General features: G+C 38.6%; 1 protein-coding gene across 2 annotated transcripts in view; it reads right to left on the bottom strand.

Annotated features, from left to right (window-relative positions):
- ADAMTSL1 (ADAMTS like 1) overlaps positions 1–18,919 on the bottom strand; it is a 979,130-nt gene that overhangs the window by 396,800 nt on the left and 563,411 nt on the right. For both annotated transcript variants that reach the window (XM_033237422.1, XM_033237423.1), the window contains one exon: positions 973–1,100. In XM_033237422.1, coding sequence (XP_033093313.1) covers positions 973–1,100 — 128 coding nt within the window. The remainder of the gene's footprint in view (positions 1–972; positions 1,101–18,919) is intronic.

Below are 18,919 nucleotides of genomic sequence, written 5' to 3'. Positions count from 1 at the left end.
GGGGAGACAGAAAGGAATAAGGCTCAGATGCTGATTTCAAGAAATTCTCACTCTTATTAAAGTAAGTTGACATTTTTTCTGAACCTCTGTCTCACCACTTTCTGCTATTTGTTTATGAAATGTCTAGAATTCTTTTTCTGTTTCCTGTTTTATAATATAGTATGTACAGTAATTTTGATCAAACCTCCTACTTGCTATACATAACACTTTTCAGAGTCAAATAAAATCTTTCATTAAAAATATTACCATAGTACTTTATATTTTACAGTTTGGAGACAGATCTAGTCACAGACCACACAGCTCAAGGAGTTTTAAATTATTATTACTCTAAGTAAAAATTTCCATTCTAAGGCCTCAGGCCCTTTCCTTTTAGCTTAAATGTCATTAGCCACCCCCATGTCTACCTTATTCATCCCTCTCACTATTCCTGACCCAATTCCCACTGAAGCATCTATTTTTCTGAACTTCCATATATCCAAAATTCATCATTCATTGAACTGAATGACTTTAAGAAAATTCTGGCTATTAGGACATCTACAAAGATAAACCAATATATTACTCACTTGCAAAGTACTTGGTAATACTAAAAATCCAGCATAAACCCAATATGCTACTAACACCAATATTGTACAATATATTATAGAGCTAACAATTCCAGAACCATTCCTAACAATAAATTCTCCTTCCAGTCCTAACATGAAAACAGATAACATGTGCTTGGTAAAGATGATAAGTTCTCTATTGCTTATCATCTGATAAGAGTATATAAAGACCTGGCTGGAGATGGACATAAGTACACAAGTAAAAACACGTAAGAACACAAATTTAATTATTTGTACGTTCCTTTAATTATTTTCTTTTATCTGGATCTGTAAGCAACAAAATATTCTCCATTAAACCCAATCACGAAAGTACGCCTCAAACCTGCTACCTCTGGTTCTCACAAAGACCCCCAACAGGTGCAGGACTTACTTGCTGCTCAGGCAGCGTCTCAGAGAATAGGAGGCCCCTCCCCCGCAGGTGCGTGAGCACTCACTCCATGGGCCCCAGGCATCCCATAGGCCGTCCCGGTCCTCCTCGGAGCGTGCGGTCCTGGAACTCTGTGAGAAACAAAAGAATGGTCAGCATCATATCCCCATGGAACCCTGAAACACGTGTCCTAAAATGTGACTGGCCTGTACGTGTGTACATGGTGGCCTTGCCAGGAATGAAAACGTGCAATCAGATTCTCGGATTCTTTTCCATTTCATACTGCCTATGTGTTCAGGGAGAGGGATATTTAAATTTAAGGACCCTGGGCAATGACTGAAGTGGGCACGAGGTTGTACAAATGGAACAAATGGAAAAGGAAGCCAGAAACAGGAATTTAGGTTAGAAGACAATCAATTGCATTGAAGTCACAATTCTGCTCAGGGTTATGGAACAAATGGAAAAGGAAGCCAGAAACAGGAATTTAGGTTAGAAGACAATCAATTGCATTAAAGTCACAATTCTGCTCAGGGTTCATGAGTGTATTCTTCATCCCTTTGTGAAGGGAAAGAAGCTGCTCTCAGAAGTGTTTCTGTCCTGAGAAGCTTGGCATGTGCATACTAAACTGCTTCCCAAAATCTAACAATATTTTATACAATTGACAACTTTTTAATAAAGCAACTGCATTCCTAGTTTTCAGATTTGTTCATTGGAATAACTATACAAATAACTTTAGTAATGCAGGGATTGCCTCTTGACAAATAGACTTGCTGGTTATTTACAGGCTTTCTAGGAAAATTTCCACACACTGTAAGAATACTTGTGGCTATGTACAGGTCTCAACGCTGTGCTTCACATTCAAGAAAAAGATAAAATTTGTGCTACAGTTGAGAGAACAGGCTCTGGAGTTACAGATTATCTGAGTTTGGGTACAGATTCTATTTTTTATTATGAGTCCTTGAACAAGTAACTTGCCACCTTCCTATGTTCCAATTTCCCTTTTTACAAAGTGGGGTAACATTATAACCATGCTACTGCACACACACACACACACACACACACAAACACACACACGCACACACATATTATATAGGAAGATTAGCAAAATGAACTTAGCCCACCCAGAACTAGTGCCAGAGCAGAGCACTAATTTTTATTTTGTAGTAATGGGATCCTTTATAAATCAGTTGCTATGGGGTTCGGTTGTTAAACTGACTACTCCTTTGAACTTTTAAAACCTGTACTTGGCCTTACGATGTTACACAAATGGTTTTCCAACTGGTGCATGCTATACTTAGCTTCCTGAATCATTTGAAAGGGAGATGAGATAGCACAGTGATTAGGAGCAGGAACTGTGGATCTACTCAGCCTGGGATGCAATAGTGGCTTCAGAGCTTCCTAGCTCTATAAAGTTGGGCACATACACAATCTCATATGCTTCTGTTTTCTTATCATAAAATGGAGATAATAAAGATATTACAACAATGAACGAATCAATGGATCTTTGTGAGCAGTAAAAGAGTTGATATATAAAAAGCACATAAAGTGGAAGTAACCCAAATGTCCATGAGTGGATGAATATGTAAACAAAATGTGATAAATACATACAATGGAATACTACTCAGCCTTAAAAAGGAAGAAAATTTAGATGCAGGTTCAACATGAATGAAACTTAAAGACATGACACTAAGTGAAATAAGTCAGACACAAAAGAACAAATACTGCATGATTCCACTTACTGAGGTACCTAGAATAGTCAAATTCATAGATACAGAAATGTCTGTGTCTGTGTCTAGAATGGGGGATGCTGGGAAAGAGGGGAATGGGGAGTTGTTTTATGGATACAGAGTTTCAGTTAGGGAAGATGAAAAAGTTCTGGAGATGGATAGTAGTGATGATTACAGAACAATGTGAATGTATTTAATGTCACTGAACTACATACTTAAAAATAGTTAAAATGTTAAATTTTGTATTAGTACATTTCACTACCACAAAAACAAATATACACATACATTTTTAAAAGTACATAGGGCCTAAATAATAAGCACTACATTGTATAAGCATTTGTTGCTATTATTATTTAACATTATTTATTACTTATTATTAATATGTATAAACATATATGGGCTCTGAAAGTTTACAGGAGGTACACTGGTAAGGCACCAGGCTTTTTGCTGTTGAGTTTAGTTGAGACACTGTACTTGTAAGGTATCATCTCCCTGAAATCCCTGCCTTTCCCACAGTATGACCTTGCAGCCACTTGTCATATTGCATCTGCTTGGTGATGTAATCTGCCAGCAGTTTTATGTTCCTATAAAATGTGGCAAAGCCTGGGTAATGGAGCCACATTGGTAACCCCAAAATCTGTACTTTTGAAAGGAAGAATTTATTGAGCTCCAAAGCCTGGTTTTTAGGATTATTAAAATCAATCCTTAATCACTGCAATATGAGGTGCTCTGTTTTCAGAACTCAAAACAGTGAGAGAGAAAAGACTCTTTGCCAATGATGCATACACACCCAAATTTCTTCTCCGTGGCCCATTAAATTCATCCCTCAGATTTTTAAGTTAATTGTATATCTTCTTTTTTTTTTTTTTTTAATTATACTTTAAGTTCTAGGGTACATGTGCATAACGTGCAGGTTTGTTACATATGTATACTTGTGCCATGTTGGTGTGCTGCACCCATCAACTCGTCAGCACCCATCAATTCATCATTTATATCATGTATATCTTCTAACTCTTTGTTTGCCGCATGTGAATAGAAGATAGGATTGCTGACTGCTGAGAGAGGTACAGGATTTTCCTGAAGCAGTTTCTATTTCTGTGACAAATATACATTTGTGCAATGCAATTTCTCTCATTTTACTCAAATTCAATATGACTTTGCTGAAACCAGTATCACAAATGTTAAGATTAATACAGTAATTGAAATGAGTGATTACAAACTTTGATGCTATCCATTACTACAACTGCAAAAACAAAACAAAACCACACAAAACAAAATCCACATGCAGCATTCACAGGCAAACTGCATTTTCATATGAGATAAGAACACTCCAATGTCAAATCCTTGGGGAGTTTCCCTCTGGCTGTTCTCTGGGTAAGATATTTGGTAAATAATGTATGGTTGTGATTTTGTTTTTCTAGAAAAACAAGTTGTTTCAAACTCTGTGCTAAACTTCCTTGATATTTTTCAAGTGCCTTGTTTGAAGAAGTACTAAAAGCTTCAATGGCGAGGTTTCACTGCTAAGCATCTTATCTCATCACATATTACACGTTTCAGCACTACACATAGTAAGTGCCCACGATGTCTCTGAATGCGATCTCATGCAAACCCAGAAGCAAGTTACAGGTCTATTTCACAAAGCCGAACAAACTCCAAGTTTTATTTTAACAAGTAGAATAAACATAATTCATTCCAATGGAATCCATATTTAATGTTGGAGAAAGTAATTTTTCTGCTTTTTAACTGTGCCAGACATTTACATCTATAACCAGCAATGACTTTTTAGAGATGCCTTTCTGATTATTTAAAATCTAGAAGTATTTGCTTATTGCAGTTTTTAAGACTTTCTTCACTATAAACAAATTTTGTGTCTGGCCCTGGTAGAACACATATTTACTTCTCTTCTACATTTTTTTTTTTTTTTTTTGAGACAGTGTCTTGCTTTGTTTCCCAGGCTGGAGTGCAGTGACATGATCATTGCAGCCTTGACCTCCTGGGTTCAAGGGATCCTCCTGCCTCAGCCTCTTGAGTAGCTGGGACTGTAGGTGCTTGCCACCACACCAAGCTAATTTTTGTATTTTTCATAGAAACGAGGTTTTGCTATGTTGCCCAAGCTGGTCTTGAACTCCTGAGCTCAAGCTATCCAGCCACCTTGGCTTCTCAAAGTGCTGACATTACAGGCATAAGCCATCACGCTCGGCCCCATTACTCTTTTACTTTTGAATGTACAGTCCTTTTAACTTTACAGCAGCAATTTTCTAAAGGGTAAACTTTGAATTGCATCTAGCAGGGGAAATAGAGGCAGAAGAAAAATAAAGAGCAGATAATGGGTTGCTTAAAAGTAATGCTGATTGCTTCTGAAATAAAAAAATCTAAGCTTTTCTATACAGGCCAGCCAATGTTCTTCAATTTGACTTTCATCAGATAAATGTAATATTGTAATTCAGTGTCTCAAAAGGAAGGTTATGGGTGCTATTGAACACAGTGATCAAAAGATTATCCCTGACCCCACTGCTGGAAATTTCAGTAGCAATGTCATGTGAGATGATAGTCTTTAGCTATTAATATCAGTGACAAAGAACTAAAGAACAACCATTAAGTTCTTTATGTAAGGCAATGTTTCACTAGTAGGAGATTTATCATAAAAAGTCTAGAGTGCATCTCATATTGAATTTGAGGGAAAAGGCCATTATAAAGCCCTTTCTTATTACAGCAACTATTTTACTTTATAGGCATTGGATGAGTGAGAATGGACAACTGGCAGCTGTTTTGATCTAGCATTTGAGAAATCCACTGAGAGAAGAAGTGCCTGAGTTTTGGCCCTATAATTTTATGAAAATTGACTAGGCCCCTTGAGTTATTGAATTTAGAAACAGTTCAGCCATTTTTAGATCTTTGGTGCCACATTTTGACCTTTAAATGTAGTGTTGATTAAGACTCCTAAATCAACTGCTATCTTCTCAGAAACTCAGCAATCAGCCCCCCAATTCCACTGATCCATTGTTCCTGGCCAGTCAAGACGTTCTTAGCCTCAGTAAATGCCAATTGCATGGAATACAGATTGTGGTCACAGATCATTATATGCATTCTACAAACACTAGAAGAGCTCTCCTACATCTATCAACCTCAGAATGGTGTCATTTTGTTGCCATTACTGGCTTATCTAAACGTGGTTTTCATCTGATAGTTTTGTGGTTAATTCCAGAGCCAATTGCAGCAACAAAATCTCAGGTGAACAGCTCCAAGCCTGACAGCTACAAGTAGTTAAACAATTTGAGTAATCACACGAAGCAATATTTTCCCTGCAGCTCTCTGCCCAATAGACACTTCACCTTAGAATGACCTCCTATGTACCACTTATCCATAGCCTCTTTCATTGGAACCTGCACAGGTTATCAAATACATGAAAGATGTAAGATGAAGCAGAAATTAGCAGTGAAAGACTAGAGTTATATTTGCTCAGAGACACATATATACAGGGTAGTTGGAAAATATTTTTTCCAAATGTTAAAACAAGAGGTCAAGCTATATAAAATTAAATGAAAAAAAAAAAGTAGGTGCTGAGGAAATGCTTGATAGTTTTTTTTTTTTTTGTAAAATTGAAGTCATGTAACAGCTGAAGTTATAGTATAAGAGAAGTGTTTTTCAGATGTCAACAGATCCTCAGAAGTAACAAAAAGGCTATGAGACAAGGGAAAGAATGGCGCTTACAATTCTAAGAACATCAAGAAGGTACCTGAACCTCTGGTTTTCCACTTCCAGACAGACAGTATTTAGCTTAAGCTATCTGGAGCTGTGTATGTGGCTGTATCAAATGGATGTCACACAGTTCTGTATTAAAAAGAGGGGCAACTCCTCCATTGATGAGAGAACCATTTTTCCTGTGGTCTGCCCACGCAAAGTGGAGCAATCTATACACAGAAACATCCTGGCCATGTCTGCAGCTTTGGAAACAAATCTGCAGATTCCATTTTTAGCTGCCCTACCCACATCAGGTCTCTATAAATCTTATCTAATCCTTGGCTTCTTTAACAAGTTGGAATACTGGTTCTGCCGCCAACTGTACGTGGTAGGGGTTGTGATTCCCTGCTCCTGAGAGCTCACAGACATTAAGCAGTAACTGGGCTCTTGTAAAAGTCCATTAGCTTTTTGATGTACTTTCTTAAAGAGTGTAGTGTGTGGATACTGAGGCATGCGCCTTCCCAGATGATATTTGCTGCTGGCTTGCTTAGGAAATTTGGATCATCTGGTTCTTATCACAGCTGCACTGTTGGGAGATATGATGAACTGCCAGTGACACAGTGCATGGTCTTTCAGAGGCCACTGCATGAAGCCTGTCCCTTGCTACTGAAGAGAAAAGTCAATTCTGTAACAGGGTGTAAAAGCTATACAGGCCAAGGAGGACTTTTGGGTACCTGTCTCCCTTTTGCTTTCTCAGCATCTATGCACACATTCCAGTGCACTTTTGCACATTCCTGTTAAGGCACCTAACTGCACCTACGCCTAAAGAGTTGATGGTGAGGGAAAACTGGGGTCTCTTAAGTACCTACATGCCAGGAAGTATGCCAAGATTTAGACAAATGATTGTATTTAATCCTCACAATTACCCAGGTCAGGTAAGAATTTTTTTTCCTTATTCTAGAAATAAGAAAATTGAGGCTGTGAGATTGAACAACCTGTATCATGCTGCAGGAGAAAGAGCACAGACTTTAGAGTGAGACGGACTTTCCTAGTCATATACTGGTAAACTTGACTTAGACATGTTGTCAGATCTCATTTAGCCAGAGTTTCTTCATGTGTAAAATGGGACCATTGGCCGGGCATGGTGGCTCACGCCAGCACTTTGACAGTCCGAGGTGAGCGGATCAGCTGAGGTCAGGAGTTTGAGACCAGCCTGATCAACATGGTGAAACCCCATCTTTACTAAAAACACAAAAAGTTAGCCAGGCGTAGTGGCACTTGCCTGTAATCCCAGCTACTTGGGAGGCTGGGGCATAAGAATCGTTTGAATCCAGGAGGTGGAGGTTGCAGTGAGCTGAGATTGGGCCAATGCACTCCAGCCTGGGCAACGACAGTAAAACCCCATCTCAAAAAAAAGAAAAAGGAAACATTGATACCTCTCATAATATGGTGATTAACAGAGAGAACACATGGGAAATACCTAGCGTCGTTTCTGGAATATTAGTGTCAATTATTTTATCTCTCCCTGCTCCCACCCCCATACCACAAATGCATGAACACACTCATGTCACATAGCTAACATCTGGTAAAGCCAGGTTTTATGTCTATATCTATCTTTTGTTTTGTTTTGTTTTTGTTGTGTGGTTCTTTTTTTTTTTTTTTTTTTTGCTGTCTAGCTGCATATTTTGACCTTTCCTTTTCAAAGAGTATTTATCAGTATGTTAATTTACTATAAAATGACTATGAACTGTGTTGCTTTTCTTCTAAAAAATTATTTTGTTCTCAGAATTCCTTCTCAACCTGGGATAACAATTTGGAGATGAAATTAAAACAGCTTCATCACTTTTTAGGAAACAAAAATCTGACTCTGTTCAATGTCAAATACTTCTGTAAGGTTTTCATTTCAGAACTATGGTAACTTGATTTTATTTTGTATTCTATCCAAGGTCAAGCCTGGATTATAACTCATCTAGAAAACTGCTGAGAAACCTCTGGGCATTTTGGAAAGCGCCAACGGAACACAATTTCACAGCCAGTTGAATTAAAATCAATAATTGCCAATATGAACAAAGATTAGTATTCAGGAAATTTTCCACAGACCATTAAATATTTTGAATCAGCTTATCTCAAGGGAAGGCATAGATAAAATATTTGATCACTGTCAGTTTCTATTACTTTAAAAGCACAAACTTAGCAAATGTAAACACTATAAGTGCTTTGTCATAAGACTGAGAGAATATTAATATAAACATTATAATGCATTTTTTTCTGATGGAGATTTCAAACACTTTTAATTTGCAAGACTTAAGGAGATTTTCTACTAGAAATAGCCTGTCAGTCTGGTTCTCTTTTTCCAGGATAATAATCTGCTTTATAACAACTATAATAGCTGAACTTCTAGAACTAGGGAGTGCTCAATTAGGAGTAGAAGGCTGAAGCTGGTAATTCATGTATTTTACAAAGGAAAAGTGGACAACAGGAGAACTGTATCCTGTAGAAACTATAGTCATTTTCAAAAATTCATTTATTTCATGTTTTTGAAGGAAGTCATCACCTTCCTGGCCCCTGGACTGTAGGGATATTTTAAACCCTGATACTATTTCACCTCAGGTGTGAAACAGCCATTTTACCTGGAGTTCTAAAAATGAAGCAACTGTTCCTGGTTGCTGTTGTTGTTTTTTGTTTTCTTCTTTTTCCTATACTTAGAAAGGAAAACAAATCTCCAGTGGAAAATAATATGTAGGCCCAACACCAAGGAAAACAATGAAGAGTCACCCCCCAGGGCTTCCACACCCTCCACTCCCCGAAACAGGCATGTTTGAAACACCCCCTCCCACGAAATTCCTTCTCTGCTCTTTTTGTGAATTCCTGACTTCCTGGTGAGCCAGTTAGAAGTTTTAGTTTCCATTTCCATCTAATCTAACTAGAGCTCCATCCAAACTGTGACTCCAATCAGCCATAGATACTTTCTGCAGCGCTGGCAAATTTAGCTGAAATGAATTTACAAAACATCCGTAGAACTAAGGAAACATCTGAGGCTCTGGAAAGCACATGTTGGGGTTTGGAATCATAGAGAAAGAATTCCTGTTGGAGAAAAATCTCATTTTGTGATTTGCTGAGGAAACTGGAACGTTAATAGATTAATATGGCTTAGGGTTTGATGGGCAAAAAAACCCAAATTATAACTGATAATAGGGAAGCTGCATGAAATGACTAGCTAACTTCATGTCACTCTCAAACAAGTCAGCTTTTGGTTTTGGTAGAACTTTCTCTCTTCTTTGGTTGACTACTGTGCCATCTGAGCCAAGAAAAAAATGTGGTGTAATAGTTCTGAATTAAGTTCCATGAGATGCTGGATGTGATTTAGGTTCTATTCCTATGCTTATAATTGGATGCACTCTCTCTTAAATACCATCTAGATATTGTAGGATGTATGGGATTGAAATTTAAAACATTCTCCCTGGCTTAATATTATGCTTTCTTCTTTTTTACATTCTTGTTTCTACTTTTGCTTAAGTTCGGTTCTCCTTACTCAGAAAAAGTAGAATGATAAGCTCTTAGTATTGTAATATTCTCTTTAACCTGGAGTTACGTGGTGTCTCATTATGTAGTATCAGTTTACAAAGAATCAGTATAGAATAAATTAAAACTAGACTTTGTAGCTCTTTGGGATTATCGTTCTGTATAACAATTATCTTCTCAAATAGACTGGAAGCTCTTTAAAGGCAGGGGTGATGCTTTCTATTTTTGAGTTAGCTACAGTTATTGAAATAATTATTAAGAATATCATTTTGAAGAAAATGTGAGACTTCAACAAATATTTAATCAATGATGAAATGCCTGGAAGTATGTTTTGTTTTAAATGTTTACATATTTGTCATTTATCTCTCAAAAAGTTATGTACAGCATAGAGTAAGCATAAGGCCGGGTAGAAAGCAAGAGCATGAGAAATATCTAGTCGCTTAAAATTGTCCAAGTGGGCCGGGCGCGGTGGCTCAAGCCTGTAATCCCAGCACTTTGGGAGGCCGAGACGGGCGGATCACGAGGTCAGGAGATCGAGACCATCCTGGCTAACACGGTGAAACCCCGTCTCTACTAAAAATACAAAAAACTAGCCGGGCGAGGTGGCGGGCGCCTGTAGTCCCAGCTACTCCGGAGGCTGAGGCAGGAGAATGGCGTAAACCCGGGAGGCGGAGCTTGCAGTGAGCTGAGATCCAGCCACTGCACTCCAGCCCGGGCGAAAGAGCAAGACTCCGTCTCAAAAAAAAAAAAAAAAAATTGCCCAAGTGATTTCCATTTTGGGGACTTTCTTCTGTTCTCCAGCTCAAATATGTATCACTCCCCCACCTTCACACACACACTAGGAGATGAATTCCATCAAAAACTCTGCGCCTGCAACTTAGATGACTTTGTTCTAAAAAGCAGTTGCTCTCTCAATTACCATATCTTTGTACCTTTAATAGATAACATTTTCCTCTAACTTAACCTGTAGCTGTAACTACAGGCAGCAGCTTGTATATTTGGAACACTTTGGCAAATTTTGCCATTTTGGGAGCAGGTTGATTTTGAGGTTCTGGTCATAATTTCCCATTATGAATGTAAAGCAAACCAACCTAGTCTCTTAGCAATCCAGGAGATGCTCTGGGACTGGGAAACCATGTAAGGTAGAGATGGCAACCAAAAAGTTAATCACTACTCTACTCAGGTTTACTATTTTCAACAGCACCTTATTTGATTTTGTGTCCATAAGCAGTGATTAGCCTCAGAGGTCACTACCCTACCTCGTAGCCCTCTGCTTCTTGGCTTTTGAGGGACCTGTTGCTTTCACATGAATGTGAAGTTTCTAATCCTGCATGCTTATGTGTTCATTTCTGCTCATTCCCTGAGTCCTGCTTGAGTCAGCAACAGCTTTAGAGGATTTACAGTTTAGTGGGGAAGATTAAGATAACAACAAAATATTTAACTGCTCAACATCATTTGTAATTAATCAGACATCAAGTCTTATCAATTCCATTTCTGAAATGCCTCTCTCTTCCAGTCTCACCCCGTCCAATCTTACTTTCACTGACATAATTCTGGTACTACCATTCATGTCTGGCACTTTGCAATCGACCTCCCATCTGGTGTTTTCGACCTCCAGCCTCTCTTCCCACCAATCTGTCCTCTTCATCATTGCCAGTTATCTTGCTAGAATACAAAGCTCAACTGTTCACTCCTTGCTAGGAGATTTTCTATGGCTCCACTGCCTAAAGCTGGTGGGACCTAGTAGTATTAATCAATTCCAGGTGGGCTGTGAACTCTCAGAAACTCTATGCCACATTTTGAGCATATGTGTGTTATCATACTTCTGGAGAGAGAATTTATAGCTTTTATCAAATTCTTCAAAAAAGGTGAAGAGCCATTGGATATAGGGTAAAGTCTAAGTTATTAGCATAGCATACAAGACCCTTCATAAACTGGCCCTAAATCAACGTTCTAGATTCATTCCTGCTTTTCGTGATCATACATGGCCTCTACACTCCAATAATGGGTCATGATTCTCAGTCACACAGGTGCTGTGAGGACATCTAGTAATCGGGTCATGATCTTGGTAGTACCTAGATTCCCCTCCTCACCATCTTGCTCACATCTTTTTATTTCATTCGACTTGTGTACTTCTGCTCCTGCTTTAAGATGCAATGCCACTGCCATCGTCTAGTAAAATTTTATCTTATCTCTAGGTAGAATCAATCACTGCTTGGCCTGTTTTTCTTTTCTTTTCTTTTTTCTTTTTTTGAGACAGTCTTCACCCAGACTAGAGTGCAGTAGTGTGATCTCAGCTCAATGCAACCTCCACCTCCTGGATTCAAGTGATTCCCCTGTCTCAGCCTCCTGAGTAGCTGGGACTACAGGCACCCGCCACCACGCCTGGCTAATTTTTGTATTTTTAGTGGAGACAGGGTTTCACCATGTTGGCCAGGCTGGTCTTGGACTCCTGACCTCAGGTGATCTGCCCACCTCTGCCTCCCAAAGTGCTAGGGTTACAGGCGTGAGCCACTGCCCGGCCATCCTGTGTGTTTTGAGCATATTGCTAGGACTTGATACAAATGGCTGTTTTAGCATTTGTCAGCCACCCAGTATAGTTACTTGTTTACACATCTATCCCCAGAAGTGGACTGTGTGCTTCTTAAGGGCTGTGACAAAGAGGAATATGCCTCTGAATATGCCTAGTACTTTGTGGAACACCAGATACGTAATCGGTCTCAGTGAATATTCGTTAAATGAATGATTAACACAAGGCAGGCTAGGATAAGTTGCAGTTGAATGTCTAATTCATAACAGCTGTCAGCTTTCACTCTTGTCCATATACATTCAAATTATCTAAAGGCAGAGGGAAAAATACATGCAGAAACTGCAGATAAGCAAGGGAATATAAGAGGACAAAAATGAATCTGAACCATGGGGGCACAAAAAGGATCACATTTCTGCTTATTCACATGTCTTTTTATGCCAACTCTAAATTTACCCAAAATGTGTAAAGCTGAAAGATGATTAACCTGTCACATCTTGGCTTAATCTAGCTTTATCCAAGTACTAGATCCTTGTTTGCCAAAGGGACCTTGTCACTGAGTAAACAATTTTCATCCCTCTGCAGCACTTGGGAAGCTGTGCTTTTGAAGATGAGTGTGCTGGGATTAGAAGGAGAACTGGGAATGAGAATGAAGAGAGGTGGGTGAGGAAGTCCTGACTTAATTAAAAGCATAGGCCTCTACCAATTAAAAAGAAGTAAAGAATACTTGTTAAATCATATTTTAATGAGTGTAAAAATTAGTACAATATATAGATAACCACAGATCACAGAAAGATGTAAAGTTGAGCAGAATTAATCAGGAAAAATAACTTGATAGAAGCAAATCTGGGCACACATTTTAAAGTCAGAGTTTTGGACTCGGGAGAATATATTTCCATTAGATTATCCGTAAAACTAAATCTTGCAATTCAAATAATAGAGCTCTCATGTTAAAATAAATTTATAGAGGCAAAATATCAATACAATGTTCTTGAAGCTAGGGACTAGGTGATATTCAGCTTAACCCCTAATGTCTAACACAAGGCTTGATACAGAGTTTAATATTCAATGGATGTTTGCTGTTCAGCTGAGTTTTTGGTGAGCACTTTTAATTTTAAAATGTTTCAGAGTATACATACATAATATTGATAGCAAAAACTTCTCAACAGGGACACAGTCTAGGCAACAGGATTTGGCCACTGTGGTGTTTTTGTTATATCTTGACTTTGCTGTTGTTGTATTTTAGGCAACTTAGTTCTCTCTTAGGTTAGTTGCTTCCACAAAAAAGAATTTCGACTAGATAATTTCTAAGACACCTCTAGCTACAAAAATGTCTATGATTCTAAATTAGTCTATTTCGCTTAAGCACATTTACAAATCAATTTTCTAATTTGTAAAATGGAATGTGAGCATTTGTTCTATATAACTCATAGCTATTTTTTTCAGTAGAAGTGCTAATATATGAAAAAACGTTGTGCAGTGCAATTAATAAATGAAATCCAAGTAGAGGCAGTCCTACAGCTTCAGTCCTAAGAATTGTTTTGTTACAAAGCAACTCTTGAAACAGAGAATCTCTGCTGGGACTTTCTTTCTTTACTAATACAATTTTCTGCATCCAGAACCGATGGCAGATCCTAAAGTGACTTCTGAATAATAAAAGAAATGCTAAATTATAATCTGTACTTTTTATTAATGAGTTTACTCTTTAATACATGGAAAAGCAATAAATGTTTGTAAGCAAAAGTCTTCCAAATGATGAGATAAAAGTCAGCTTCATTTGATGGTTTTCAGTTTCTGTATTGACTTAATTCCTAGCCAAGTGTTAAGGAATGATGTTTTTTTTTCTTCCTGTGATGTTTGTATTATAATGGGCTATATCAATAATCTTCATGACATACTTTGTTTTGTATCAAAACAGAAACTCTGTTATTGTGCTTCCCTACTGTATAACTTAGAGTGTTTTTTTAAAAATGCTTTCCTACATATTAAGTCCTTTATCAATAATAAATGAGAGTCAGTTACTATTGTCTTAGTATAGCTTTTGTTGTAACTACATCAATCAGGCCATGTATTCTCTAGTTAAATAGGTATTTATTTCAAAAACATGGTATCCTACAATTTTTTCTTTAAAATCTTGTCCAGAGTAGATTGTAGTATAAGTGCCCTATTTAAAATAACTTTCTAAAAGAACCTGTCCTTCCCAGGCCATTATAATTTGTCATCATTATCTATAAATAGTACAGCTCTACCTGTATTAAAATGGGAAATAATAATGGTGATTAGAGACAAATATAGCAGTCTTCTCTTCCTATCTTCCAGTCAAGTTCAACAGAAATCTTTACGTTTTGGGGCTGGCTAAATTCTGTGCACTGTTGGCATTTTAAAACTGAAAAATATCATCCAGATATTGTATATATGGGAAGGACTACCATCTTCTAATTTATAAATTAAATGATCACGTTAGGGAGCCATTTGCAAAATGACTTACTAAATGTTTATTATTAATAGTACATGTAACAGGAAATGATTTTTTGTGATTCTTGTGAGCCCTCTCTGGCTCTCAATGCTTGCAAAGTAGAAGCAAACTTTGAGAGTTTATAAAGCTTAATTGTGCTTTTTCAATGTGTAAGCATTTTCAGCCCGTTACCTTTTTGTTTCCAGCAAGAAGAGTTCTTTTTCCTTCCACATCATTCAATATTGTTTAATAGAGAAATAATATTTAAATTGCATTAACATGCTTAGCAATGTGAAAAGTTAATAGATTAATGTCTCAAGCAGTGTTAGAATTACCAAAATGTCTCAGGAATATATTGAAATGGATCCTGGGCACAGACAATATCAAGATTGCTGAGGCGCACCACAGGCATCTTTTTTAAAGCCTGTTTTGTAATAAGCAGAGAAAGTGAAGGTGCTAAATCATGGTTTACTACCCCATTTGCCTCACAGCCTCTCTGTCTCTGGTGCTGGGCCTCAGAAATCAATTTCACACACGGCTGCTATCAGCATTCTTTGAGCTATTAAGACGAAAGCACTTTCTCTTCTTTTTATTAAAACCAAGCTCCCTTTTATCACATAGCTCCTGCTCTGTGTTTTCCTGCCTTTACACTCCACTTTGTCAGTGGTGAGGTCTAACTTGTCTCCTGCCTGCCTTCCTTTCAGTTCTAAACTTCTTGAAAGGCTAACCCATGTTCACTGCACCCACTTCCCCAATACCCCCGAATTCTCTAGTGCTTTGTAATCTGGCTTCTGCCCACCGCTTGGTTGACGTGGCTCCTCTGAAATTCACCAGCATCCTGTAATTCACCACATCCTATGACCTTCTCTCACATCTTGCTGTGGAATATGCTCCCCTGGCTTCTTTGGCAGTGAGTTCTCCCCTGTTTAGTCCTCTGCCTTTTCTTACTCATCTGGACTAGCAAATGCTGTCATCCCCAAGGTTCTTTCCTCAGGCCCCTGTTCTCTCTGTGCTCCGATTGATCTTACCCACTTTCCTCACTTGAACAGTCTTCTCCTTGCAGATGATTTACAAATCTACATCTCTTCTAGTCTCTAGGATTCTAGTTCCACTTACCTGAATGCCATGTTGATACTTTAAACTCAGCACATCCAAAACCAAGCCTAGTATTTGCAGCCCCAGTCTTTAAGCAGTCCTTCCCCCAGCACATTGATGAACATACAGACGCTGCTATACAACAATTCCCCTTTCTCCAGCCTCCTCTGTCTTCCTCCTCATCCCCTTCACCTACCCCCTCTCCCTCCCTCCAATCAATTGCCTGTGCCACCTATTCTGCTTCTGCTGTGTAGCTTCCTTCTGTTCCCTCTCTCTTCTAGAGCCCCCATTCAGAGTCTTCTTGCTGTGGTCTTCTACGTGATACACAAGTGGGACCCCACTCTGCTTCCAGCTCTGGCCAGGCCAGTTCCTTCGTGGCATTGGTCTCAGTGTCCCAGGACATATACAGTAAAACAGTTGAACGTAAGGTGGGAATGATGGTTTGGGATTGGTCCTTGAGTAGACTCCAGACAGCTGGAGCCAGTGAAGGCTTTTGAGCACGAGATGACTGAGGTTTTACAGTTTTCAAAGTAGTTACACATACTTATTTGATCCTCATAATACTCCTATGAGGCACTGAAGGTTTATGGGCATTTTAGGGAAAAAGGGGAACTGATGGTTGCTGTTAAAGATAGTAGAGAAAGCCAGGTTACCATCATTTCCTCAACAGATGAGAGAAATTTAGGATCTCTTTATGTCTAATTAAGTGGGATATAGATGGGTAAGTCAGTCATTCAGATAAGAATTAAATTTAGCAGTCTGAGGAGAGCAGTGGGAAATATGACCAAATACTTAATCTCACACAATGGCCATCTAGAAAAAGAAAAATAAAGAAAATAAAAGATGAGATGACTAGTCTGTGTGGGAGACTGAATGCTCTCAGCGTATGTGTTATTTTGTTCCTTCAAATCGGGATCAGGAAGGTTTTAATTTCTTCTATCTTTTACGAAACGATTTAACATGTTCATAGCTCCTACTTTTGAATGAAAAGTGTATACATTGAAGTGGCTGGTGGATTATACTTCAAATGACACGACATCCTGGTAACTGGAGGATTTCTGAATCTCTGTGCATGCTATGTAACAGGATCGGATGATCATCTTCACATTAGGCACCAGAATCCTTCCTCTCACACGCTTACTTACAATTTACAAAGTGCATTCACATCGACTACAGGAGTTCCTGGAATCAGTATATCACCCCTGTTTTAGGGACAAGGGACTGCTAAGTTTTTGATTTTCACAGGGAGGAAGAGAGTTTATAAAGCATCTTCAAATGTAAGAGATAGATCCCCTAACAGTTAAGAGGTTTTTGGAACCCTTTAAATATTCAATTAGATCAGTGATTGTCAACTCTGTCTATACATTCAAATTACCTGGGAAAATTGCCAATGTCTGGGCCTCTCCCCAGACCAACCGCATCAGAATCTCTTCTGGGGGTGGAGGCTGCCAGCCACCCAGATATTTTGTTTGGAATTCCTGAGGTGATTTTTGTGCAGAAGAGGGTTGAGAACCCTAAATTAGACAAACATTTATGGATGAATTCACTGGATGACTTTCTTGAACCAACTTTTATCTTTACTCTGTCTTAGACTTACTGGCTTCAGTGGGCTCCAGACCCCACAAATTCAAAAGCAATCTTAGTTTTTCCTTTCAGTCCCTTTCTTTGAGATTGCATGGAAGACCGTAGTCACGAGGCGAAACTATCAGCTGCTGTGAATCCAGGGAAAGACAAGAGGTTGATTTCTGGAATGAGGTAGGGAAATGTCAGCCTTGCAGGGAGAGAGTAATAATTGCTGATGTTTATTGGGCACCTGTTACCTCTGTGGGGTACTGTGCTGAGTAGGTTGCATGACTTGTTTTATTAAACTTCACAACGATCCTTTGAGGTACATGCCATTGTTGATCCCTGTTTTACAGGCAAGGAAACTGGGGCACAGAAAATGACAGAAAGGTTACACTGGTGGAACCAGGGTTGAAATCCAGGCAGTCCATCTCTTAACCACTATTCCTGTGGTTATCAAACGTTGGTGTGTATCAGACTTACCTAGAAAGCTAATAAAATACACAGAGGTCTATACTCATTGAAGTAGGAGGGGCCAGAGACTTCATAATTTTAACAAGTGTCCAGCTGATTTGGCTACTGACCAAATGTGGGAAGCTACTGAATTATGGTATACTTGCTTCCGGATAAGGAAATAGGCACCCCTAGATTAAGAAGAAAGGAGGTCCTGGGCAGATGGTTTTGATCTTGGTAAGGAACAGAACAGATATAGGGTGAGACCAACATACAGACTCTCTCCAGGGCCTCAGATTGGGGAGATCAGTAAATAAAGGCAGGAATAATCCACAGCAGAGGACAGGGAATGAGAGGGTTCCATAATCATATGTCTGCATCTGAATCTTAAGCCTAGCTTTGCTCCCATTGGTTACATATTGGAAAGACTCTGATACAGCATTGCATCAAACCTAAGATACTATAGATTGAAGTGACATTCTTATTTTATATACCATTATGAACCCTTTTAAAAATGCCACTCACTAAACTATGGCTGCTATAATTATGAAATTCATTCAAGTTGCTACAATCAGAAAAAAAATGTGTATCTTAGGATCGATGAAATACGGTACAAGCTGTGAACTGCAATGAACTTGGTTCTGAAGCTGTGGAAATCACTCAGCACACTGGGGAGCCTCCTGCTAACCAAGGCCAAAAACATAGTTCAAACAACATGGAAAATAATCTGTACTGCATATTTCAATATTTGTTTGCTATAAGCACTGAATATGTATACATGAAAAGTTGAGAAGTTAGTATCACCTTTTAGGTTTTGGTACTCAGTATTCTTACTGGTAAAATGGGTTGTGGTCAGGCTTATATGATATAACATACATAAACAAATAGCACGGTACTTGGCACCTAGGAGGAGACTGAAATTAACTT

This window comes from Trachypithecus francoisi, unplaced genomic scaffold (assembly GCF_009764315.1).
Source record: "Trachypithecus francoisi isolate TF-2019V2 unplaced genomic scaffold, Tfra_2.0 Lachesis_group16, whole genome shotgun sequence".
Lineage (NCBI taxonomy): Eukaryota > Metazoa > Chordata > Mammalia > Primates > Cercopithecidae > Trachypithecus > Trachypithecus francoisi.
Note: the sequence above shows the minus strand (reverse complement) of the source record. Positions and strands in the feature narration are given on the sequence as shown.